Source organism: Oryctolagus cuniculus, chromosome X, assembly GCF_964237555.1.
Source record: "Oryctolagus cuniculus chromosome X, mOryCun1.1, whole genome shotgun sequence".
Classification (NCBI taxonomy): Eukaryota; Metazoa; Chordata; class Mammalia; order Lagomorpha; family Leporidae; genus Oryctolagus; species Oryctolagus cuniculus.
The window spans coordinates 4,478,796-4,505,964 of record NC_091453.1 but is presented as its reverse complement, the minus strand read 5'-3'; the positions used below and the strand labels follow the sequence as shown (position 1 = coordinate 4,505,964).

At 39.4% G+C, this 27,169-nt stretch overlaps 1 protein-coding gene across 12 annotated transcripts in view; it reads left to right on the top strand.

The window, feature by feature from the left end:
* Positions 1-27,169, top strand: part of SCML2 (Scm polycomb group protein like 2) — an 80,649-nt gene that overhangs the window by 1,714 nt on the left and 51,766 nt on the right. For 7 of the 12 annotated variants that reach the window (XM_070066800.1, XM_070066794.1, XM_070066793.1 and 4 more), the window contains exons 2-7: positions 7,119-7,173; positions 10,699-10,741; positions 15,380-15,448; positions 18,030-18,100; positions 19,663-19,897; positions 22,534-22,622. In XM_070066800.1, the coding sequence (XP_069922901.1) occupies positions 7,171-7,173; positions 10,699-10,741; positions 15,380-15,448; positions 18,030-18,100; positions 19,663-19,897; positions 22,534-22,622 (510 nt within the window). In that variant the 5' untranslated portion in view covers positions 7,119-7,170. Of the gene's footprint in view, positions 1-7,099; positions 7,174-10,698; positions 10,742-15,379; positions 15,449-18,029; positions 18,101-19,662; positions 19,898-22,533; positions 22,623-27,169 lie in introns of those variants that run through there. The other 5 variants (XM_070066801.1, XM_070066795.1, XM_070066802.1 and 2 more) reach the window with 3 other exon arrangements.

Below are 27,169 nucleotides of genomic sequence, written 5' to 3'. Positions count from 1 at the left end.
CCATTTAAAATGACTTTGAAATTTTTGAATAAACTTCATATATTTATACTACTTTATAAACTTCTTAAAAGTGTGTACCTGTTTAGAGAACCTGATTTGAAATTGATAGTTTGGGGGAAAAAAAGGTTAATGTGACTACTGCATTATGTATGAGGATTTGTAAAAGTTAGTGATGCCACTGTACGTACGAAGAACATCGGAGTCAGTCTTGAAGAGGCGCTATCAGTTTTTCTCATGAAGCATTTGGTCAGTCTTTGATTTATGATTCAAACACCTTTATTAAGCACTGGTGCTGTCTTTAATATGGAGTTCAACTGAATGTACATTTATTCAGAGCCTGCTGTGTATGCTACTTTCTGAGTAGTTAAGGCTTCCAACTAGTAGTTTATTCCTGAAAATGTCAAGGTTATGGCTAAGAAGATCAATATGAATGCAGTAGAAATATTCCTTTTATTTAAAGTACAGATCCAAGGAATCAGTATTTTTGTCCTAATTCTCTAAACAAAATTCTTGGTATAGCTGAATTATTTCTGACTTATGTGATACTAACTTTGTGACTTTTTTGTTATGATTATATAAAGCTGTACATTTTTATGAGAAATGATTCTCCTGGTCAGATAAATAATGCTCTGGTTAGGTTTGAGGGTATAATATTTACTGATATAAATTGAAATCACTGTATGCTCTGGAGATTTTTTAATGCTAAGCAAATTCACTTCTGTGACCAAGTAGTTTAGGCTGTACTTAGATTTTAGTTATTTTAAAGCATTTTCTTTTTTCAAACTATTTCAGAAATCTCTTTGAACTCAAAAATAATAAGGATTATGATGATTAGCTATGAGCCAGATGTGACTCTCATTTTCTTTTGGGTTTGTTCCTTTTTAGCTGCCTGCCTGTTCCTTCCAGATGCTTCCTATAGCCCCTCTTCCTGCCTGTTCTCTTTACTGTTAGTGTCTGTTTCCGCATCAGTGAAGTGGTCAGGGTAATCCTTTGCTGTCTTGCTGAGAAATTATTGATGATAGTAAAGTGCCTTGAAAAGGCTGAGTAAATACCAAGTTTTTAAGATGAAAATTATGTGACTTAAGGAAAATTATGTGCACTTAAGGTAGATCCAATTTAGTTAGTGCTCTTTCACTTGAATATATACTGCCTCTCTGTTTGGGTTAATAGAAATGACTGTTGCAACTTTAGAAACCAGAACACTGGTGGATGCAAGGGATCTTGTGCTGTTTTGAGTTATTAGTCACCTCCAATGCCAGGTTACCTTGTCTGCTGTTTTCTCCTTTATGCCAGTTCTGTTCTCATTCCAGTTGTGAAAGAAACCTAAGGTCACCTTTTCTCTTAGCTCCCTTCCCTGGTACTCTCATTGTCTCCTTACAGTCATATTCCTGGTTTTAATGATATACCAGAGCATAACAAAGTGAGCTGTGCCTGCTATCAGCATTAGAGCTATAAGTTGTGGTGTGAAGATTGGTCTGATGTTGTCGGGAGACGTTTTGTGGTTTAGAATGTGCAAATCAGGCACCCCTAAGAATTTTAGAACCCATGATTAATGCTTGAGATACATAATATCTTGGAATTTGAAGTGGTTGTTGCTTTCAAGAACTGAAAACCTATACACTTGGAAAATTGCAAATATTGATGATTTTAAGATAGAGTTTACCTTTCCCTGGGTTGGAGCCTTAATATTCATGATCCCTTTGACATGGGGAAATATGAATAGATGAAAGAAAGTGCTGTGTTTATCATAGGTTGAATTAATTTATACCATAGTATAAATATTGGTATAATTTAGTGGTATGTCTATTTTATAGTCTCTAACTAGCTTGGGCTTTGGTTATTCAAACCATATGAAATACCTTTTACTGTAGTGGTAACATCTGATTTAATAGCAAAGGGCATAGTTCTTAAAGCGGGATAACTTGAGAAAATTTCAGAAACCATTTAAGATTTGAAATGAACTTTTGTTTTGGTTTTCATGAGTAAGGCTTTTTGCTTACTTCGTCTTAATGTGTCTAATACAAACTTGACAACCATGTTTTTTATACTAACTAATGTTAAGTCCCTAAACCTTTCTCTTTGACTTTTTGACCCTGTGATAGAAAGGTTTAACATAATGAATGGAATATCTTATTATGTGAAAAGTAAAAGATTTGAGGTTCCAACAGCACATATGTGATGATGCTGTTCATTTTAATTTCATGATCGTATTACCTAAGCTACTTGAATTCTTTATTTAAAGAGTTAAAAACAAACAAGCAAACCAGAATAAGCTTGTTGAGTCTTTGTATTAGTAAAGAAATAGGAAACATTTGGAGATAGAGAGCATTTGACTATCTACAACTTGTGACCTGTGTTTATGGCTGTGGCTCTGCCCCTTCCTAAGTTTATAGGAGCAAATTGTTGTAGAGCGGAAAGAGAGTGCCCACCTTTTGTGGTAACATGCCATTGTAAACTTTAGAAGGGACAGATTTGTTTTCTCAGGGAAAAGTTGGTGAGTCTCTCTTTGCTTCTTGTCTTTAGGATACACATTTGATTTTTCTCAGCCTCTTTCTCAGTAAGGATTAACCAGTGCTGAATTTCAGACATAAACAGTTACCATTTATTTGGTATGTACCTTGTAGTTCTGAAATCAGATATCTTGACAAAATCTTTGTTTTCTGTTAACGTTTGGTCGCTTTTCCCACCTTTCATTTGTTGTAGCTGCTTTAAGATTTTGATTATTTATTTATTTTGAAATTAAACATTAAATCAAGCGTGTTTCTTCTGTTCATTTGCCTTCCTGAATACAGTTAAAAACAGGTGCCCTTTGCTGTGAAACTGTTGTCCATTTTTTCTTTTGAAAAAATGTAAAAAGTAATATTTTGAAGTTATTTGAAGAGTAATATAATCAGTATTATTTAATTTTCAACAATTTTGTAGAGTTTCATAAATCTGTTCAAATGAAATCATGCTTTTTGGTCATTAAAATAATTAAGATGTTAGTAATAATAAGTGCATGTATATATTGCTTAGCTTTAGATTACCTTAGGAACTCTAAATTGAGGTTTGTTTTGGTGTTGAGATTTTGAGAAGTAGAAATATTTAAATGAGTAATTTGCTGACACCTGCCTCATGTTTGAAGTATTGTCAGGGATGTTTAGTTTTCTGGTCACTTTAGATTGTGGTTTATTGCATGCTTTTCTGCAGTCTGTTGTCTAGAGGGGATTGTTGTTGTCATCATTTCCATTATTTCTTGTAGGACTGGTGTTAGAAACCATAAATCTAGACTGTGGTGATAATAGGAACAGGCTGTAACTTGATCCAGTTCTTTTGTCAAATTGTCTGGCCATGAGCTGCCTGTAGTAAATTGACATGCCCTGCCATTAACTCCAGTCCTCCACAAATGTCTATGGGCAGCAGGTCTCTTGGCAATTAGCTTGTGGCTGTGCTTTAAAACCTTAGGAATTTACAACTATAAACTGGGATTTTGGCAACCCTTGACTTGTCTTTTATTTATCTGTTTCCTGACATACTTCTTAATACATAGCTTTCACATAAATCATTTTAAAATTGCAAGTGATTATTTTAACTTGTAGGTTATAATTTTTATAGATAACTTAAAAATCCTTGAAAATAGTTAAATCTTATTGCATTTATCTTGGCATAGAAAAAGATTAATTTCTAATCTGTTGAGGTAGATTTAAACTAAAGTTCTAGACACCTTAGTTTTCTCCAGAAGGCTTGATTTGATATATCCTTGCTACCAAAATATTTTTTGTTAATATTTACTAGTTACAATTCAGAGATGGAATCTTATTTTTATTTTTAAATTTTTATAAAGATTTATTTATTGGAAAAGCAAAATGACAGAGAATCTTCCATCTGCTGATTAATTCCTTAGGAGCCAGGAGCCAGGAACTCCATCTGGGTTTCCCATGAGGGTGATCAGGACCTGACATCATCTACTGCTTTCCCAGGTGCATTAGCAGGAGGCTGGATCAGAAGCAGAGCAGCCAGGACTCAAACTGGCACTCTGATATGGAATGCTAGTGCTGCAAGCAGTAGCTTGAATCCTTTTGTGCCACAATGTTGGCCCCTATTATTTTTATTTTTAAAATTGTTTTTTAATTTTACTTATTCCAGAGCCACAGGAAGGGGTCTTCCCTCTATTGTTTTAGTTCCCCAAATGTCTGCAAAAGCCAGGGCTGGGCCAGGCCAAAGCCAGGAACCTGGATTGAGATAATCCAGGGTATCCCACAGGACTGGAAGGGACCTAAGTACTTGAGCCATTGCCTACTGCCTCCTAAAATGCAAAGTAGCAGGAAGCTGGAATTGGGAGCAAAGCTAGGAATCAAAACCAGGCACTCTGATATGGAATGAGGGCATCCTAACTGGCATCTTAACCCCCAGGCCAAACACATGCTCTGGAATTCTATTTTTAAATGTAATTCCAACATTAGAGGTTATTTTTTTTCTGATTATTTTTATAGCTACTTCAGAAAATCAAACTGATTATTGTGTGAATTGAGTAGAGACTTGTGAAAATTTTTTAAAGATTTATTCATTTATGTGAGAGGCAGAGTTACAGACATCTGCTAGTTCACTCCCCAAATGACTACAACGGCCGGAGCTGGGCCTATGAAGCCAGGAACTTCTTCTGGGTCACCCACGTGGATGCAGGGGCCCAAGCACTTGGGCCATCCTCTACTGCTTTCCTAGGCCATTAGCAGAGAGCTGGATCAGAAGTGGAGCAGCTGGGAGTCGAACTAGCATTCATATGGGATGTCTGTGATTCAGGCCGAGGCTTAACTTACTATGCCACAGCACCAGCCTTGAGACTTGAGAAATCTTGAAGTGATGAATCATATCCAGTTCAGCAAGTTATGTGTAGCTATACAATGGAGGCATATGTACTTTTTTCTGTCCTGTATTAGGATAATAAACATCAAAAGCAAAATTGTAGTTAAAAGAAAGAGCTTCTGTTTGTCAGAGAAAAACATATAACTGCAGTGTATTTGATTTATATAAATGTGTTTTTGCATTTAGGTACAAGTTTTATTTTTTAAGATTTATTTTATTTATTTGCAAGGCAGAGTTACAGAGAAAGAGAGAGGGAGAGGGAGAGAGGGAGGGAAGGAGAGAGGGAGGGAGGGAGGGAGAGAGAGAGAGGGAGGGAGGGAGAGAGAGAGGGAGGGAGGGAGAGAGAGAGAGAGGGAGGGAGGGAGAGAGAGAGAGAGGGAGGGAGGGATGGATGGATGGAGGGAAGGGAGGTCTTCCATCCCCTGGTTCACTCCCCAAATGGCTACAACAGCCTGTGCCAGGCCATGCTGAAGCCAGGAGCTTCTACCAGGTCTCCCATCTGGGTGCAGGGGTCCAAAGACTTGGGCCATCCTCCACTGCTTTCCCAGGCACATTAGCTGGGAGCTGGATTGGAAGTGGAGTAGCTAGTACTCAGACTGCTACATCATAGTGCTGGCCCCTTAGGTACAAGTTTAAAGTACTCTAAACAAAGTAACAAACTATTTTTAAGTCAAAGGAAAAAATTTAAAGGTGGCGTTTTGCAAAGTTAACTCAGATCTTCCTGCTTGCATATTGATTGGACAATAGAGGACTTATATTTGTTTGTCTGAAAAATTTCTTTATAGTAAGAAACCAAAAAGAAAGAGAAAACTCTTTCTCCTTGTGCTATTTAATTAATCTCTGGTGAATTATGTGTGTGACTTCCATCACTTATTCCAACATTTTCTTTAAAACACCAGCATAAGTTATTTGTGAACCTCTCAGCTTTGGAACTTCTTAAACTATTGATATACTCAAGGGGATATGATGAAACATTTTTGAAATTAGATGAATTTGTGAATAAGAATTGTGTGTCTCCCCCCACCCTTTTTGGGTGAATATTGGTTTAAAGCATATATTCTATTGGCTGTGTAATTGGAATTTATAAAAACTGAATTCTGGTACAGCAAATATTCCTACTTCATCTCCTATCTATAATAGTTACACTTATACTGGGGCCTGTCTTTTTGAGACATCAGACATCCTAGAAAGCGATCAAATTCAGAGTAAAAAAAGATAAATGTCAATCAGCAGTTGGGAAGGAAGAAGATATTGGTGTCTCAGATCTCTTCTTGGCCCATTGATTTAGACTTGCATGTAAATTAAGATAGAAGATCTAGATATTGTAGAAAGAGAAGAACAATAATTACAGCCAAAAGAAAATATTCTGGCTCTGTGTGATTTAGATACAAGTAACATGTAGTACAGTGAATTTTATTTACTTGTTTAGCAAACATTTTTGGGGCTCTCCTATGTAATAGATACTGTGCTAGCTATTCTGGAGGATACGAAGATGAACCTGACATGATACTACCCCCAGAAACTTATTTCCTGGCAGGGGAGACTATAAGGCATGTATGCAGTTAAACACACAGCAATTTTAATGAATGGTTCAGCATTTCATGGACTTAGGTTCAAATCTAGTTGATGTTCTTGGGGAGGGTCTTTGAGGTTCAATATCCTTAACTTTAAAATGGATGTTAATGGACAATAATAAGTATCTCCCCTATAGGCTTGTAATAGGCTTTAGATAAGAAAAAATTGTATATAAAGGCCTAGTAGGGTATCAGACATCTAGTAAGAACTCAGTAAGTGGCAACCTTTATTATGTATTGTTATCATCACTGCCAACACCACCATTATTACATCTCTGAGACCATAACTTTTGTATTCTCCTGTCCTCACGAATCTATCCTGTCCAGGGTATATGGGATGTTATGCTATGTTCTTATTTCTCCTTTTCAAAGCGTAAGCAGTGTATTGTCTTTTGGCATCTAAGAAACCTTGGTTTAAATCATTTTTCTTTTATTACCAGCTTTCTGATCTTGAAGAATCAGCTCACTTGGTAACTGATAAGATATTGGAGAAAGGGGGAGGGTGGTCAAAGGTGACTTTAAAATTTTTTAAAAAATGTTATTTGAGAGGCAGGGGGAGTGAGAGATCTCATCTTCTGGTTTACTCCCCAAATGCCTGCAGTGTCTGGGTCTGGGCCGGGTGAGAGTCAGGAACTCAATCTGGGTCTCTCATATGTATGTGGCAGGAACCCAATCACTTGAGCCATCACTACTATCTTCCAGGGTCTGTATAAGCAACCAGCTGGAATCAGGAGCTGGAGCCAAGTATTCCAATATGGTATGTGAACAAATAAATAAGTATCCTCCTGCCGAAGTCTATAATTTTAGCCATTTGTGAGGGAGTATCTCATTGTGATTTTAATTTGTGTTTCCTTGATGATTAGTGATATTGAACATTTTTTCATAAACCTGTTGGCTATTTGTATGTCTTTTAAGAAATGTCTGTTTAGATTCTTTACAGTTTTATTTTAAATTAATTTTATTTGAGAGGCAGAGAGAGAACTCTCATCTGCTGGTTCAATCCATAAGTGCCTGCAACAGCTTCCCAAGTGCCTGCAAAAGCTGAGACCGGGCCAGGCCAAAGTCAGGAGTGGGGCACTGAATCTCATTCTCCCATGTGGGTGGCAGGTACCTGAGTACTTGGGCCATCACCTGCTGCCTCCTAGGGTGTGCCTTAGCATAAAGCTGGAATTGGGAGCACAGCTGGAACTTGAACCCAGGCACTCTGATATAAGATGTGGGTATTCCAAGTGGTGTCCTAACTGCTATGCCAAAAACCAGCTCCTGCTCATAATATTTAATTGAGTTGTTTTCTTGCTGTCGAGTTGAATTCCTTATATATTTTGGATAGGAACCCTTTATCAGATTCTCCCACTCTCTGAGTTGTTTCCTTTGCAGTGCAGAAACTCCCCCCCCTGCCTTTTTAATTTATTTCATTTATTTGAAAGGCAGAGTTTAAGAGGGAGAGGGAGGGAGGGAGGGAGGGAGGGAGAGAGGGAGAGAGGAAGAGAGGGAGATCTTCCATCCATTGGTTCATTTCCCAAATTGCCACAGTGGCCTAGCCCCAGCAGAAGCCAGGAGCCTAGAACTTGCACGTGAGTGGCAGGGCCTCTTGGGCCATCTTCTGCTGCTCTCCCAGGTGCATTAGTAAGCTTTTTATTTTGATGCAATCCCATTTATCTATTTTTGCTTTTGTTGCCTGTGCTATTGAGTACATTCCTTCTATATTTAACCTGTTGAGAGGTTTTTTTAATCATGAAAGGATCTAGAATTTTATTAGATGCTTTTTCTGCACCTACTGAGATGATCATCTAGGTTTTTATATTTCACTTTGTTAATGTGGTATATATTATATTTACAGATTTGGTCATAATGAGCCATTCTTGCATCCTAGGGATAAATCACATTTGATCATAGTGAACGGTTCTTTTAATTCAGTTTTTATCTTTAGTGAATTGATTGTCAAAATCTTTTGCCAATTACGATTTTATTGGATTGTCTTTTTTAGATCAGGTTGTGAGAGTTTGAGTTGTTTATATTCAGGATCCTTTATCAGATGTTTTCTCATTCTGTGACTGATCTTTTTTTCTTAATGATGTCACTAAGTTATCATTAAGTGTTTTTAGTTTTTTTTTTTAAAGCTTTATTTATTTGTTTGAAAGGCAGAGAGAAAGAGGGAGAAGGAGAGAAAGAAAGAGAGAGAAAGAGATCAATCATCCATCTGCTAGTTCACTCCCCAAATGACTGTAACAGCCAGGGCTAGGCTAGACCAAAGCAAGGAGCCTAGAACTCCATCTGGGTCTTCCATGTAGGTGGCAAGGGGTACAAGTATTTGGGCTATCTTCTGCTGCTTTCCCAGACACATTAGCAAGGACCTGGATTGGAAGTGGAACAGCTGGTACTTGAACCAGGGCTCTGATACGGAATGCTAGTGATCCAGGCAGCATTTTAACCTGCTGTACTGCAATGCTGGCCCCAGTTGTTAGTTTTGATAAAGTCCAGTTTATCAGTTTTTTCTTTTATATTTCATACTTTTTGTGTTACAGCCAGGAAATCATTCCCCAACACAAGGTTATAATGTATATATTTCTCTTCTGGAAATTTTTATAGTTTTAGGCTTTACATTTAGATTTTGAGGTACTTTTGGGGTATTACTTCTGAGATAAGTATTGCTTTTCATTTTTTGGTGTGTGGATATGTTCTAGCACATACCTTTCTCCACTGAATTATCTTGACACTTTTGAAAATCTCTTGACCATATATGTAGGTTTTTCAGAATCTAGTCTGTTCAGTTGATCTGTTTGTTTGCCATTAAACCAGTACTACTCTGTGCCTTTGGATAAACAGAAAAATATGATTAAATAATTTATCAATTTATGTGCTTCTACACTTTCCAGAATTGCAGAAGTCACTCAACCAGTGGCAGCAGTGTCTGCTAGTTGAGATTAAGAATTCAATCATAGCGGCAGGTGTTGTGGTGTAGCAGGTAAAGCTACTGCCTGTGAAACCAGCATCCCATGTGGGTGCTGTTTTGTATCCCAGCTACTCCACTTCCGATTCAGCTCCCTGCTGAAAGCCTAGGTAAAGCAGCAGAAGGTGACCCAAGTGTTTGGGCCCCTGCCACCCCAAGGGAGACCTGGTTGAAACTCTTGGCTCCTGGTTTTGGATTGGCCCAGCTCTGGCTGTTGTGGCCATTTGAGGAATGAACCAGTGGATGGAAGATCTCTGTGTGTTCTGCTTCCCCTTTCCCCACTGTAACTGTGCTTTTTAAGTAAATGAATAAACCTTAAAAAAAAAAAAGAATTCAGTTATGGGCTAGTGTTGTGGCACAGTTAGTTAAGCTGCCACTTGCAGTGCCTCTGGCATCTCATATTGGAGTGCTGGTTTGAGTCCTGGCTACTCTACTTCCAATCTAGCTTCCTGTTGATACTCCTGGGAAGGCAATGGAAGATGGCTCAGGCATTTGGGCTTCTGCCACCTGCATGGGAAACCAGGGTGGAATTCCTGTCTCCTGGCTTTACCCTGGCCCAGACCTGGCTGTTGCAGCATTTGGGGAGTAAAGCAGTAGATAGAAGATTTCTCTCTCTGTCTCTCCCTTTCTCTTGTTGCTCTGCCTCTTAAATAAATAATTTTTTAAAAAAGAATTCAGTTATCGGATAGATATTGTGGTACGACAGGTTAAGAGGCCCACATCAATTCCTGCCTCTGTCTCTGCTTCCAGTATAGCTTTCTGCCAATGTGCCTGGGAGGCAATAGATGATGATTCAAGTAGTGAGTCCCTGACACCCATGTGGAAGACCTGGGTGGAGCTCCCGGCTCCTGGCTTCAGCTTGGCATCGCTGTGGGTGTTGCAGGCATTTGGGGAGTGAACCAGTAGATGGAAGATTTCCCTCTCTGTTTCCCTGTCCCTCTCCCTTCCTTCCTCTCTCTGACTTCCTCTTTTGTTGTTTCTCTTTCTCTCTTGCTCTGCCTTGCAAATAAATTTTTTAAAAGGAATAAATATTTAAAAAGGAATTCAGTTATGGATTAGATATTTGAGAAGCTGTGGAAACCTGAATATATTTTCTATGTATAATCCATCCCTCTCTTTATTGGGCTGAATCCCTTTATATAGTTATGAGATTTATTTTAATGTAACAACTTTTTGCTCTCTGATTAAGACTCTAATTTTATCATTTGTATTCAAGGGAGAGAGGTTAAAATGCTCTGACTATATAACTGATTTATAATACTACTCTTTAGAAATGTATTGTGCTGAAAGAAGGTGTTGTGGTTTTCTTTTTTTTTTTTTTTTCCCTTGTAGGAAAAAAACCCAGAAAGCAATACGGAACAGATAGCAAATGAAGGTAAGATTACTTATCTAAAGGTGATAATGTTTTTTGTTATTTGTTTGGAGTATTTTCTGGTATACTGTACTTTTTAAAAACATTTATTTATATTTGAAAGGCAGAGTTACAGAGAGGCAGAGGCAGAGAGAGAAAGAAAGAGGTCTTCCATGTGCTGGTTCACTCCCCAGATGGCCACAATGGCTGGAGCTGCACTTATCTGAAGCCAGGAGCCAGGAGGTTCTTCTGGGTCCTTCATGTGGGTGCAGGGGCCCAAGGACTTGGGCCATCTTCCACTGCCTTCCCAGGTGCATTAGCAGGGAGCTGGATCAGAAGTGGAGTAGCCAGGACTCAAACTGGTGCTCATATGGGATGTCGGCACTGCAGGTAGTGGCTTTACCCACTATGCCACAGGACTAGCCCCTATACTGCACTTTTGAAATAAAACTTTTTTAAAAATAAAGGAGATATTAGGTGCTTAGAATTGGAATTTTACAGTGGAATAGCTATTATAAATAATCTTGTTTTTCTTCCTAATTGTTTTTTTAAAGTTTTATTTTAATTTTTTTCTGAAAGAGTTACAGAGAGGGAGAGACAGAGATCTCCTATCTGCTGATTTAGTCTCCAGATGTCCTCAATGGCCAGGGCTGGACCAGACCGAAGCCAGGAGCCAGGAGGTTTCTCGAGATCTCCCATGTGGGTGGCAGGGGCCCAAGCACTTGAACCATCCTCTGCTGCTTTTCCCAGGCCAGTAGCAGGGAGCTGGATCGGAAGTGGAGCAGCCGGGATCCATATGGGACATCCCATATGGGATGATGACACTGCAGGTGGCGTCTTTTTTTTTTTTTTCTGAAGATTTATTTATTTATTTGAAAGGCAGAGTTAGAGATAGAGAGGGAGAAGCAGAGGGAAGGAGGGAGGGAGAGAGAGAGAGAGATCTTCCATCTGCTGATGGTTGCAGTGAAGTTGGGCCAATCTGAAGCTAGAAGCCAGGAGCTTCTTTTGGATCTCCCACATGAGTGCAGGGTCCCAAGGACTTGGGCCATCTTCCACTGCTTTCCCAGATTCATCAGCAAGGAGCTGGATCAGAAGTGGAGCAGCCAAGACTCAACCAGTACCCATATGGGATGCCAGCAACAAAGGTGGTGGCTTTACCTGCTATGCCTCAGCATTGGCTCTGCAGGCGGCATCTTAACTTGCTACACCACAATGGCAACAACCTCCCCTCCACCCCACTGGTGGAAACTCAGAGAAGTTAAGTGAACAGATTATACAACAATCTGTGACAAAGCCAAGAATAGAGTATATATCTTCTGACTCTAGTGTGAGTGGTTAAAAATTGCTTCACCTCATTTTTAAAAAAGATTTATTTATTTATTTTAAAGGTAGAATTACACAGAGAGAGGGACAGATAGAAGCAGAGATAGAAAGAGAGGTTCTGTCTTTTGGTTCACTCCCCAAATGGCTGAAGCGGCCAGGGCTGGCCCAGGCTGAAGCCAAGAGCCAGAAGCTTCACCCAGATCTCCCATGTGGGTGGCAAGGGTCCAAGTACTTGGACCATCTTCTGCTGCTTTCCCAGGTGCATTAGCAGGGAGCTGGATTGGAAGTGGAGCAGCCAAGTGCTCATACAGGATTCTGGCGTAGTAGGTGGTGGCTTAACCCATTGCGCCACAATGCTGGCCCCAGAAGTCTGCTTGTTGTCTTGTGAATATGCCACACTCATCTGCACTCTGCCTTGTGTTGTATTTTCTTTTTCCATAATACATTTATACATACATAATACATTCCATAATGCATTCCTAAACTTTTTCTCTGTTAAGTCCTCTCTCTCATGACTTTTCTTCTGACTGAATGCTGTGTGTTGAATGCTGTCTTCTTAATTTTACTGGTTTAATGTAGTCTCTATAACTATGTTTTTGGCTTCTCTAGAACAAGAGCTGTACCTTCAGAGTTTTACTTTCTTTTCTGTTAGAAAAATCATACTGTAGAACTATTTAGTAAATATGTGTACTTTCTTTGTACAAGTCAAATCATTTAAACAGAAAGCAACCCATATATCCCTCTCCAGTGTTCACATATCTTAGTCATTCAATTAACTAGTGAGTATATCTGTTACCTTGAATGACATTATTCTTAGATTCTTCTTTAAGAAACTTGTCATTTGTTAATTAGAGCCCAGTAAAGTAAAATAGCAACAGAAAATATATCAAATATGCTTAAATCCATAAATTCATAAATGATACCAAGAAACAGAAAAACTTATTGGTTATCTGTGGGGAATGCTAGAGATCCAACACATTTTTTTTTAAAAGATTTGTTTATTTATTTGAGAGGCAGTTACGGACAGAGAGAGGTAGAGACAGAGAGAGAGGTCTTCCATTTGGTGGTTCACTCCCCAAATGGCTGCAACAGCCAGAGCTGGTCTGATCTGAAGCCAGGAATCAGGAACTTCTGGGTCTCCGGCATGGGTGCAGGGGACCCCAACCCCTGGACCATTTTCTACTGCTTTGTCGGCCACCACCAGGGAGCTGGATGGGAAGAGGAGCAGCAGGAACACTAACCAGCACTGCAGGTGGAGGCTTAGCCTACTACGCCACAGTGTTGGTCCCAGTCATTCTTTCTTCAAATTACTTTTTAGAATTTTTTTTTTTTTGACAGGCAGAGTGGACAGTGAGAGAGAGAGACAGAGAGAAAGGTCTTCCTTTGCCGTTGGTTCACCCTCCAATGGCCGCCGCGGCCGGCGCGCTGCGGCCGGCGTACCGCACTGATCCGATGGCAGGAGCCAGGAGCCAGGTGCTTTTCCTGGTCTCTCATGGGGTGCAGGGCCCAAGCACCTGGGCCATCCTCCACTGCACTCCCTGGCCACAGCAGAGAGCTGGCCTGGAAGAGGGGCAACCGGGACAGAATCCGGCGCCCCGACCGGGACTAGAACCCGGTGTGCCGGCGCCGCTAGGCGGAGGATTAGCCTAGTGAGCCGCGGCGCCGGCCTAGAATTTGTTTTTAAAAAGTATGAAATGTTGGGGCTGGTGCTGTGGCGTTGTCTCCCTACTACTAGTAGTCAACCTACTACACCACATTGCCATCCCTCCCAGCACATTGTTTTAAAAACTAGAAAATCAAGGAAAAAAAAATTAAGTGTTGGTTGTGATTTCCCTATGTGATTTGTGCTTCCAGGTACCCTGAGTGGTTGAACAGGGGAGGTTTCTATCTGTGGAAGTTTTTTGGCTAATAAAGAAAGAGTGATAGACTACCTCCACTTTGCAACCACCAGAAAACTAATGGATCTATGCAATAGCCATCCATGGTTTGCTCATATCCCCAAAAGAGAGGTGATCAGCTGTTAGGAAGTTGTCTTTTTCCCTCCTCCTCCTCAAAAGCCCAACTTGAATCTGATTAAACACTTCTGAATTGAAATACTAATACCAAATTAGAGAAAATACAAGGGTTAAAAAAAATACCACGGGAAGACAGTCAACAAATTTGACTGGAAAACTTGATAGGACCAACCAACTGGTACTGTCTGCAAAAAAATTGCAAGGGGCTGGGGAAAAAAAACAAGAGAAGGAGGGAGAACTTACAGATTAAAAGAGACATGAGATGTATCAACTATTGCTGTGAATGAACTTTATTTAAATCCTCATTCAAAGAAACACACACTAATGAAGACAATTGGGAAAAAAATGAACACTGGTTGATTATACTAAGGGGTTATAGTTAGTTTCAAAAGTAATAGTATTATGCTTATGTGTTTTAAAGCAAATCCTCTTACAGACACATAATGTATTGTTTGTGGATAAAATGATATATCAGATTTGGTAAGGTCAGTGCTATTTGAGGTCTTTAGGTTAGCACAGAGGAAAATCTCTGATTTGTTGAATTATGTGATATTATGTGGTGTTCTTCCCTGTTACATTTTTTCCCTGTTACATTTTGAATGCTTAGAAGCATCCACTTTATTTTTTATTTTTATTTTATTTTATTTTTTTACCAATAGTGAGAGAGAGAGAGAGAGAAAGGTCTTTCTTCCATTGGTTCACCCCCAAATGGCTGCTACGGCCGGCAGGCTGCGTCGATCCGAAGCCAGGAGCCAGGTGCTTCCTCCTGGTCTCCCATGCGGGTGCAGGGCCCAAGCACTTGGGCCATCCTCCACTGCCCTCCAGGGCCACAGCAGAAAGCTGGACTGGAAGAGGAGCAGCTGGAACTAGAACCTGGTGCCCATATGGGATGCTGGTGCGCAGGCGGAGGATTAACCAAGTGAGCCACGGTGCCGGCCCCACATTTCTAGGAGGTGGTAATTTAAACATTGTAAAGATCAGATTATTTTGGTTTATTGATGTATTATTTAACAAATACTTGAGGGTATTCTACAGGGCAGGTCCTGTTCTAGGCTCTGAAGATACAATAGTGAACAAGATGGACATAGTAAATAAACCTCTACCTTTTTGGAGCTTTCACTTGAGTAGAGTATGATACAGAATAAACAAGCAAATTATAAGGTACCTAGTATATTAGCAAGTGGTAAGTCCTGTGTGTAAAATGAGGATATTAATCATAAAAGTAAAACTGATTTCTGTTAAAAAAAATAGTTTCTGCTTATAGTGTTCAAAGGGCTGTTTCAAACTGATTCTATGGCTTGTCTGTATTGTTTTCTATTTTTAGATTCAATGGATGTGAAGAAGGAGAATCAAGAGGATATTCCTCATTCAAGCACATCTTCTGTGCAAAATGGTATGGTTTAGAGATATTTTATTGTAAAGATTTAACAGATATATAAAAATTGCACATATTTATGGGGTACTATGTGATGTTTCATTACTTGTATACATTTCGTCATGTCCATGTACACATTGTGTCATGGCCAATCAGGGTAAATATATTTATCCTTTCAAGCATTTAACAATTCTTTACAGTGAAAACAGCCAAAAATTCTCTCTTCTAGTTTTTTCAATAAATACACAGTGAATTAACATCCATCCTCAATCTGTACAACAGAACCCCGGAACTTCTTGTTCCTGTCTAGCCTAGTACCTGTCAGTGAACTTCTCCCCATCTTTCCCTCCCTGCTTTTCTCCCTCTGGTAACCACCATTATATTTCTGGGCCTGGTGTTATGGTGCAGTGTCTTAATTATTACACCAAAGGCATGCCACTCAATGTTTTTTGAAATGAACAAATCTCTTAGATTAATTAAGTTTAATAAAATCATGTTACAGTATGTTATATATGACATGTGTAATACTATATGTAATGTTCATACATAATTATAATAAATGTATATACACATATACAATGATGCTACACTGGAGTCAGCTCACACTGGCTTGGGAGAGCCTGTTGTGCATATCTCTTCCCAACTTTGTGGTTCCTGGCTTCACCTTGGCACCTTATAGTCAGCCATGAAAGTAGTATTTACATAAATCCACAAATAGTAGTAGTCAGACTTTTTGTTTGTATTTTCCACAAAGCTAGTCGCTAAACATTTATCAGCATTTTGTGTGTGTGTGTGTGTGTGTGTGTGTAACTGAATCCTTTGATCCTTTGAGGACTATAGTAATTCTTCCCTTATCTGCAAGAGAATACATTCCAAGACCCCCATGTGGCTGCCTTAAACCACGTATAGTATCACATTCCATATGTAGTATTTTTTGTTCTATATATAACATGCCAAGAATAAAGTTTAATTTATAAATTAAACACAGTGAGAGATTAACAATTACTTACGTAGATCTTACTGACCTTGGCATAGGATTTTTTTTTCTTTGAGAACTTTTACCTTTTCACTTAAAGGAAGCATGCTAACATGGCTTTTTTGTAGTATATTCGAATTGCCAACATCACTACTCTTGAGCTTTGGGGCCATTATTAAGTAAAATAAGAATCACTTGACTGGTGAAGCACTGTAATACGGTGACAGTTGACCTGATAACCAGTGTGGCTAAGTGACTAACAGGTAGTGTATACAGTGTGGACAAAGGGATGACTCCTGTCTTGAGTAAGAATAGAGCAGGACGGCATGAGATATCATCACATTACTCAGAAGGAAGTACAACTTAAAACTTAAAAGTTGTTTATTTCTGGAATTTTCCCTTTAATATTTTCAAGCTGGGTTTACCACAGGTAAATGAAACCATGGAAGGTAAGACTGTGGGTAAGGAGGGACTAAAGATAAGGGGGCTTGCTGTGTGTAGAGGCTGGGAGTGTAGATTTCCCCAGGAAAGGGAATTGTCAAATCCAATATTTTGGTAGTGAGGAAACTTAACAAGAATATAGAAAAAACATTATAATTGATAACAAACTTAACAGTACTTTCAGTATTAGTGTCAAGTATTTCAGTGTCTTGACAGTCTGGTGCAGTGAATTGAAGTGTTCAAGTCAGACAAAGCACACTGCTTTCTGACCTTCTGTTCTAGAATCATATCATGAAGACTAAATGAGAAAAGACATGAAGAATTTATAGAGAATGTGGATCATTTAAAAAAATTGTGCTAATGATTGCACTATTGAGTGGTTTATTGTTTCGTTCTGCTGCTGTCTTCTTGACACTCAGGGTGGAGATCTAGTAGTCCATTAAAAAGCTGCTTTGATTCTCAGATTTTTTTCTTTCCATAAAACATTACAGGGGTAAAACTCTGTTAGACCACACACTTAAATACCTTTAGCTTTCCATCAAAAACAAAGAAACATCTTCACATTAATGGAATGAGATGGCAAAACCATGTTTCTTAAATTATAAATTTATGTTAGAGATAGATGAGTAGACTATGCTGTTACTCTATAAAAATTCCTTTAGTTGTTTCTAGCATCCATATTTTTAGAATCATTGTTCTGTAGTTCTTATTACGTTGAGAGGATCTGGGTTGTAATTATATCTGAGCCATTATTATCAGGTCTTCTTTTTAATTCCCCTGACAGTAATCAAATGTAGATCACAATGTTTGAATCTGCCTTTTAGCAATTTTTATTTTTTTTTAAATTTGGTTTATTTGAAAGGTATAGAGACACAGGGAGAAAGAGATCTCCCATCCTCTGGTCACTCCCCAAATGCCTGCAACAGTCAGGCCTGGGCTAGGCTGAAGCCAGGAGCTGGGAATTCAGTCCAAGTTTTCCACATGAGTGGCAGGGCCCCACGCATTTAAGTCATCACCTGCTATATCCCAGGATGTGCATTAGGAAGCTAGAATTGGGAGTGGAACTGGGATTCAAATCCATGCACTTCAAAATGGGATGTGAGTATTTTATTGCTAAAAGTTAGTATGCAATAGTATATACTAAAAAAAAAAATCTGTGTTTTATACATGCATTTTGTTCAGATGATTTCCACTGGGACCAGTACTTGAAGGCGACAGGATCTTTAAGTGCTCCTTCAGATTACTTCAGACAGGTATGCCAGAATTCCGTAGATGTTTTGTGTGTGTGTGTGTGTGTGTGTGTATACATACATATCTATATCTATCTCTGTATATATTTAAAGATTATTTATGTTGAAAGTCAGGGTTATAGAAAGAGAGGGAGAGAGGGAGAGAGAAAGAGAGAGAGAGAGAGAGAGAGATCATCTATCTGTTGGCTCACTCCCCAAGTGGCTGCAACAGCCAGGGTTGAGCCACACTGAAGCCAGGAGCCAGGAGCTTCATCTGGGTTTTCCACATGGGTGGCAGAGGTCCAAACCCATGGGCCATCTTTTGCTTCTTTCCCCTGACCATTAGCAGGGAGCTGGACTGAAAATGGAGCAGCGGGGACATGAGCTGGTGCCCATATGGGATGCTGGTGTTGCAGGCAGTGTCTTTACTTGCTGTGCCACAATGCCAGCCCCAGATGTTATATGTATTTTTTTAAAGATTTGTTTAATTATTTGAAAGGCGGAGTTGCAGAGAGAGAGAGAGAGAGAGAGAGTGAGAGAGAGAGAGAGTCTTCCATCCACTGTTTCACTCCCCAGTTCTGAAGCCAGGAGCCAAGAGCTTCTTCGAGATCTCCTATGCTGGTGCAGAGGCTCAAGGACTTGGGCTATCTTCTGCTGCTTTCCCAAGCCATACCAGAGAGCTGGATGGGAAGTAGTTGAACTGGTGCCCACATGGGATGCTGGCACTGCAGGCGGCAGCTTTACCTGGTACACCACAGTGCCGGTCCCACAGATGTTATATGTATTGATGCAACCTATTAACTGTTGAAAGATGTCTGTGTGATTGTCAGATTCTGGTTAGTGTGAGGACAAAGTGGAATTATGGTAGTAGCACTTAGGAGCCAGATGGTCTCTTCATTTATTGAGAATTTAGTCTGTATCAAGTGTACTAAGGCCTTATGATTGTCCATCTGAAGGGAAAGACAGCCATGTAAATAAATAATTATTAGACTTGTACTAACTCAGTACTGGGAGGGTGCACAGAAGAGGTGTTATTTGAGATGGTTGGAATGAGGAAAAATTTATTCCAGGCCAAGAGAGTATCAGAAGCTAAGGCTTCACACATGGTGTGAAAGAATCTTGGGGATTGAGGGATGACATATGGGGGTAGTTAGAGCACACAGTGGGTAGAGGCAGTAGTGTAGGAGTGAGGTTTAAGGTGGGAGGTCATTTAAACTGTGTTGAGGAGTTGGACTTTATCATAAGCAGGGACAAGCTGCTGGTTGGCTTATTTCAGGGGGGATGATTTATTTCTCGGGGAATGGCTGAATCAGATTTTTATTTTAGAAAGCCACTTGGTGCCTTTTAGAGGCTACCTGAAATTGGGCAGATGAGTGATGGGCAGTGTTTTAATGCTTCCTGTTAAGTCAAGGAAAGAATTTGGAGATCTTTTCCTTGACCTTTTGTAGCTCTGACCTTACTTTCTGCTGTGACTGTTACTTAAAATGTTCCTTAGGTATTCTGGTAACAATACTGACCTTCTTCCTTATAATTGATGTATGTTATTAAAACTTTGTTTTTATATATATACACATATATATGTATAGTCTAAAATTCCACCGGCTAATGACTTCAAAGTTGGTATGAAATTGGAAGCTCGTGATCCTCGCAATGTTACTTCCGTATGTATTGCTACGGTTATTGGAATTACTGGGGCGAGATTACGTTTACGCCTCGACGGTAGTGACAATAGAAACGACTTTTGGAGGCTTGTCGATTCCTGTGACATACAACCTGTTGGGACATGTGAGAAGGAAGGAGATTTACTTCAACCTCCACTAGGTATGGATAAACAATTTTTAAAATGATGTTTTTACTAATATGATATTATGTTTGGAAGTATGTGCAGTTTCCTTTTGAAAATCTCTTAGACATTCTTACATGTAGGTGGTCAGGTGATTACTGTGCAGAATGTAAGATGAGCAATGAACTCAGTACCATATGTCATAGAGTGTCACTTAAGTCTACATTTAACTTTTTGTGTGCTGAGAGTTCCCCATGCTAAAGCAAGCCTCATTCTGTGTCCTCACATTCAAAATATTAAAAACAGATGTATTAGATTACACATGGAGATTCAGAAACCCTTTTGGGGAAGAAGTTTGTAGCATTTGATACAAGTTTCGCCCCCTCTGCATAATGTCTGCTAAGCCATTATTCATCCATGGGAGTGAGAATAGAGGAAGGGTATGGTTCCATGTTTAGGCTCCAGTTTCAAACTTGGAATTTTGTTACACATACAGTGTGAAGAAATTAGGCAGAGAGGTAGGAATCAGTGCCTTTAGGTCTTTGAAGAGGAGGAGAGGATGGAACTTTCAGCAAATGTTTTAAGGTACAAAGTATATAGTCCTCAATTTTGGCCAAATTTTTAAAAGGTAAAATGATACAACTCTAACTTTGTGCAAAAATTTTCTTTTTAAAATTTAAGTGTACCATGATACTCTGTAGAAAAGAAATGATTTTGTTTATTTGTTAACCATTCCAAGTTCTGACTAACTGAAGAATATTGGTTTTTATTTGATTCTGCTTTACAATGCTCAGAATGAAAATTCTTTATTGTCAAATATGAGAACAGATTTTTTTGGTCCCCATTAGTGAAAAATTCCCTGAAAATAAAAAAATTAAGACATTAACAGTAACTACTCTTTTTGCAATATCTATCTTATTCTCATTTTAAATTATGACTGTCCTAGTTCAAAAAATTTTTATAAAAATCACAGCTGTATTCCAAGAAAATGGTGTAGGGCATGTGTGTTTTTTGCTTTTTGTCTTCTTTCTTCTTATCATCCACATTTTTTGTTTATAATATTTCTTAAATCATACAGAGTTTTGTCAAGAAATAATTGCAAACCTGGGGCTTAATACCTGCCTGTTTGGATTTTAGTTCTCCATTTGCAATATGATAATATGTTTTGGGATTTTATTTAAAGGAAATGGTAGTTGTTGTAATTGACAGCATTTCAAATACCTAGCCAGATTTATGGTCATTTCTTCTTCTTCTTTTTCTTTCTTCTTCCTTCTTTCATTCTTCTTCTTCCTTCTTTAAGATTTATTTATTTGAGAGACAGAGTTGCAGAGAGAGAGAGAGAGAGGGAGAGACTGAGAGAGACAGAGAGAGAGGTCTTCCATCCACTGGTTCACTCCCCAAATGGCCACAACAGCCGGAGCTGGACCAATCTGAAGCCAGGAGCTTCCTCCACGGCTCCCACATGGGTACAGAAGCTCAAGAACTTGGGCCGTCTTCCACTGCTTTCATAGGCCATCATCAGAGAGCTGGATGGGAAGAGGAGCAGCGGAGACATGAACTGGTACCCATTTGGGGTTCTGCTGCCGCAGGCAGAGGCTTAGCCCACTACGCCACAGTGCTGGCCCAGAGGATGGCTTTTTAATCTCACTTTTTTTTTTTTGCATGTTTTGTGCTGTTGATGGACTTGTTGCCAGTGATTCACGTGCCTCCCTATCCTAATGTGTGTATCTATCAGGAGTACATGCCAAATTTTTTCCAATTCTGGCATTGAAGCAGGCAGGTGTTGTGTGAAACAATTGTCCCCACAAAATAGTAAAATTAGCAGTCCCTGCTTCCTGCTGCATGTGCCAAATGCTACAAGATGTCTAGGAAAGCACCTGTTGAGTCTATTTAAACAGCATTTGAGATAAATTCTAGAAGATCATGTTTAGTATGTATAAAAATTGTTAAAATGAGAGATTTTTTCTTAACATATTATGAAAATTGTCAAACATACAGAAAAGGTGAAAAAAATTTAAAGTGAACACCCATATTCCCACTTCTTGAATTTTGCCATTATTATTTTACTGTGTGTACTTTATTACTTATCTATCCATCTATTTGTCTGTTTATTGATTCATCCATCTTATTTTAAATGTATTTCAGAGTAAGTTATTGATGTACATTTCTCTTAAGTACTTTGGCATGTATATTATTAACTAGAATAAGTATTTAATTTTTTTGAAGTAAAATTTACATACAGTGAAATGGCTCTGTATATTCGCTGAGTTTCTTGGAGAACTGTCTTTCTAAGGAAGGAAGCCAGGGGTTCTGAAGAAAAAGTAGCTAGAAGTCTTTTGCAGTCTTTGCTGGTGCTTGGTGGTGGTGGAATGGACGTTCTCCTGGGCTCTGTCTTGGATCATTTATAGTATGAAGGCCTATTTCCAACATATTTATGTTTGCTGATGAGCCCTGGATGGCAAGTTCTCTGTCTTCATTGTAGTATTGTTGCCAGACAGTACAGTGGAAACAGTAGCAATGAGAGGATGTGTATCTGCTCCTCTTGCCCTTATCCTGAGATCTTAGATAGGAATGTCATTATTTGAAGGAGAATGGTGAATGAACCTTTTTTTTATACTAACTTGCTATAGTGTTACAGAGACGCTTTTCCTTGATCTCTTATTTATAAAAATAGGATTCCAGATGAATGCATCATCTTGGCCTATGTTCCTGTTACGAACCCTAAGTGGATCTGAAATGGCACCTGCAGCATTCTTCAAAAAGGTAAGAAATATGTTACAGACAGCTTTAAAAACTGTGTCGTGATTGTGTTGTTTTAATGGAAATGCTTAAATATATGCACATCCCTGGTGTCTCTCATCTTATAAGGACATTAATCCTATTTTATTAGGGACCCCATTCTAATGCCCTCACTTAACCTTTATTATTTCCTAAAAGGCCCTATCTCTAAATGTACTCATTTTGGGGGTTGTACTTCAACATATGGATTTTAGGGGGACATGATTCAGCCTAGAAGCTTATGCAATAGAAATTTATTTTTCCCATTTCTGGGGGTTAGAAATCTGAGATCAAGGTGTCAACAGGGTTGGTTTCTTCTGTGGCTTCTGTCTTTGGCTCTATATTTTCACATGGTCTGTTTATGTTCTAATTTTTTCTTATAAGGATATCAGGCTGGCGCTGTGGTGCAGTGGGTTAACGCTCTGGCCTGAAGTGCTGGCATCCCATATGGGTGCCTGTTTGAGGCCCTGCTGCTCCACTTCCCATCCAGCTCTCTGCTATGGCCTGGGAAGGCAGTGGAGGATGGTCCAAACCCTTGGGCCCCTGTACCTGTGTGGGAGATCTGGAGGAGGCTCCTGGCTCCTGGCTCCTGGCTTCAGATCAGTGCAGCTCAGGCCATTGTGGACAATTGGGGAGTGAACCAGTGGATGGAAGACCTCTCTCTCTCTCTCACTGCCTCTCCTCTTTCTCTTTCTCTCTGCCTTTCCTCTCTCTCTGTAACTCTGACTTTCAAATAAATAAATAAATCTTTGAAAAAAAAGTGACATGAGTCATACTGGGTTAGGGCCTACCATAATGGTCTCATTTTAACTTAATTACCTTAAATATCTTATTTCCAAACACAGTAACATTCTTGGGGCGCTGAAAGTTAGGACTTTAACATAGGGATTTGGGGAATGACACAATTTAGCCCATAACAGCAAATCATAGAAAAATCTCAATTGTAATCACCCACTGACTGAATTGAATTAATACCCTCTTTCTTGATTTTAGATATGAAAGGGATACTCTACTGGAACTAAATGTTCATTGCTATTTTTTATTTACCTTCAGAAGTGAAGTTACTCCTCACTTTGCTGTGTTAGTCATTTGTTTGATATTGGAGAAAGTGATGATGGGCCAAAAAAACCACTTGAAAGTTACTTAGAGATTTATTTTCATAAGTAAAGAGTGTTAAAAACAGTCATCAGAAAGAATATGTTATAATGAAATACTTTTCATGTAAAAAGGAAAAATTCCAAAACTAGTTTGTTCTAGAGAATTTTGAAAAGAGTATATATTAAGTAACCATGAACAAAAGCCAAATTTTAGTTAAATTATGAATCAAAATATTTCTCTTATTCTCTCTCCTGATTGCTTTTTCAGTAATTTACAAGTATTTTATTACAACTGTTCATACTAGGCTGGTAAAAATTGATTATAATTTTAAGCCTTTTGAAGAATATTAAAGACATAAAACTTTTAAACGTCAATTAATATGACTCCTGCATTACAAAGAAAAATTATGTGAATCTAACTTTGAGTGGCATGAATTCAGAAAGTGGACTTGCCCTAGCAACAAGGGATGCAGGCGAATGCAAGCCCTTTGTCCAGTATGTAAACCAGATGTCAAAATGGCTTATATAAAAAGAAATATTTAGCAGCAGTCTTTATTTATGAAGTATCTATTAGCTTGAGCTGTGGCTTTAGAAAAGCCATTAGATTATTTTACTTAGCAGTTTGGTTTATCAACTAATCATATGTCATATATTATATGTGTGATTATGTGTTAAATTTTTTAGATTATAAAAGTAATTCATGTTTGTGTGTAGGGGAGGAGGAAATCAAGCCATTCTCTTAACTAGAATGAAAAATGCATCTCTTTTGTGCTGTCCATTTCTTCATTTCACTCTGCTCTCCAAGTTGAAGTTTTATTTGTTCTTCTAGACCTTTTTCTGTACATATGCAAACAAGTATTGGTTTTTACTTTTTTTTTTTAAAGATTTATTTATTTTATTTGAAAGGCAGAGCTAGAGAGAGACCTTCCATCCGCTTCCATTCTTATTCCTCCTTGACCCTTGGACTCTGGATAGCGAATTAATTAGGATGATCACTTATCTTGCTAATTATTCCTTTGTTTTGTCTCCTTTTTCTAACCTTACCACCACTGCCCCTCATGCAGGCTTTTCCCTTGCCTAGATTTTTAGACTAGCCCTTTAACTGTTCTCATCTTCATCCTTCCACACAACCACTAGAAATATTGTATCTGACACAGAAACCTTAGCACCTCATTCCCTCCACTTGAAATTCTTTGGAAGTTTCTGTATGTTTATTAATATGGCTTATTAGATCTCATATGATCTAGTTTAGGGCTGCCATAACCTATTTTGGATTTTATGTTCTAAATTGCTTGTAATAGTCTTTGAATACCATGTTCCTATTTAGAGTTATGCTTTGACTCGTGCTGGTGTTCCCTGGCTAACTGCTATATTTTTTCTTTTTAAAAGATATATTTACTTATTTGAAAGGCAGAATTACAGAAAGAAGGAGACACAAAGAGAGGGAAAGAGATCTTCCATTCTCTGGTTCACTTTCTAAATGGCTGCAATGGCCATGATTGGGCCAGGCTGAAACCAGGAGCCTGGAACTCCAGTCAGGTCTGCTACATGAGTGGCAGGGGCCCAAGCACATGAGCCATCCCCTGCTCCCTTCCCAGGTACATTAGCAGAGAGCTGGGTCAGAAGAGGAGTGGCCAGGACTCAGACTGGTGATCATATGGGATACTGACATTGCAAGTGGCAGGTTAACCCACTGGGCCACAATGCTGGCCTCTAACTTACTTTTTAATGATTCAATTCAAGCTTGGGGGAGAGAATGGCCTAAGGACACATGACGTTAGTTTGGAGGGCTCAGCTAAAGATGAAGAGTAAAGATGTATGGTACTACATGAAATAAGCTTCTGGGACTTTTCTCCAATAGTGCTTGAGTCGTCACCTGCTGCCTCCCAGTGTGTACCAGTAGTAGGAAGTTGGAATCCGAAGCAGAGCTGGAACTCAAACCTAGGCCTTCTGATATGGAATGTGGGTGCTCAGAGAGGTGTCTTAATCACAAACCTGCCCCCAGTCATGTTTTTAAAATTGTCTTAGTAAAAGTTAGTGGACAACTTATTTACTCTTCTGAATTGATTTCTTGATTTTCTCATTAAAAACAAAACAGAAAGCTGGCAGGGCAGATATTTGGCACAAGAGATGCCACTTGAGATGCCTGTGTCCCATATCAAAGGTCAAGCAAGTCCTGGCTCCGCTTCTGACTCTAGCTTCCTATTAATGTGTCCTGGGATGCAGCAGGTGTTGGCTCAAGTACATGGGTCTCTGCCATCCATGTGGGAGACCTGGATTGAGTTCCTGGTTCCTGATTTTCGCCTAACCCAGTCCTGGCTATTATGGGCATTTGGGGAGTGAACTAGCAGATGGAAGATCTCTATCTCTCTGTCTCTTTGTTTCTCTCAAATAAATGAAAATAAATACAAATTTTTAAAAATTAGGATACAAAAAATTGCCTGCTATTGGGTACTGTACTGGACACGAAAATATGGATAAGATATAGTTCCTACTTTCAAGAATCTCTTGGTCGCAGGAGTGATTATTCACCACTGGTCTCACAGTTGAAGTTAAGAGTGGCTTTGAGATCATTGTAGAAGTGGACAGGGATTAGTCAGGGACATATTTAAGGAAAGCATTAAGAGCTGGGCTTTGAAGTAAATAAGTAGGAGTTGGCCAGGCAAGTGGTGATGCAATAGACTGTTCCAAGGAGGTGGCTCTGAGACAGCCTGCTGGGTTTAAAATCCAGCTCTGATACTTGTGTATTTTTAGGCAGTGTGTCAATTTTTTTTTTAAAATTTTTTGACAGGCAGAGTTAGACAGTGAGAGAGACAGAGTTATAGACAGAGAGAGACAGAGAGAAAGGTCTTGCTTCCGTTGGTTCACTCCCCTAAAGGCCACTACGGCCGGCACTGCGCTGATCTGAAGCCAGGAGCCGGGTACTTCCTCCCAGTCTCCCATGTGGGTGCAGGGACCCAAGCACTTGGGCCATCCTCCGCTGCCCTCCCGGGCCACAACAGAGAGCTGTACTGGAAGACGAGCAACCAGGACTAGTACCCGGCACCCCAAACAGGACTAGAACCCAGAGTGCCGGTGCCGCAGGCGGAGGATTAGCCGAGTGAGCCACGGCGCCGGCCAGTGTGTCAGTTTTTTCATCTTGAAAATGTGGTTAATAGTTGTACTGACTTCATAAGGTTTTTGTACGAATTGAATGAATATATGTAAACATTTAAAAGAATGCCTGGCATATACTGAAAATTGAAGGTTAACTTTTTTACTTAATTGTAAGGCAGAGATGCAGAAATAGAGAGATCCCATCTGCTGGTTCGCTCCCCAGATGCCTGCAACAGCCAGGATGGGTGGGAGGCAGCCCCAAACCAGGAGCCAGGAACTCAATCCAGGTCTTCTGTATGGATGGCAGTGACCCAACTACTTGAGCCATCACCTGCTATC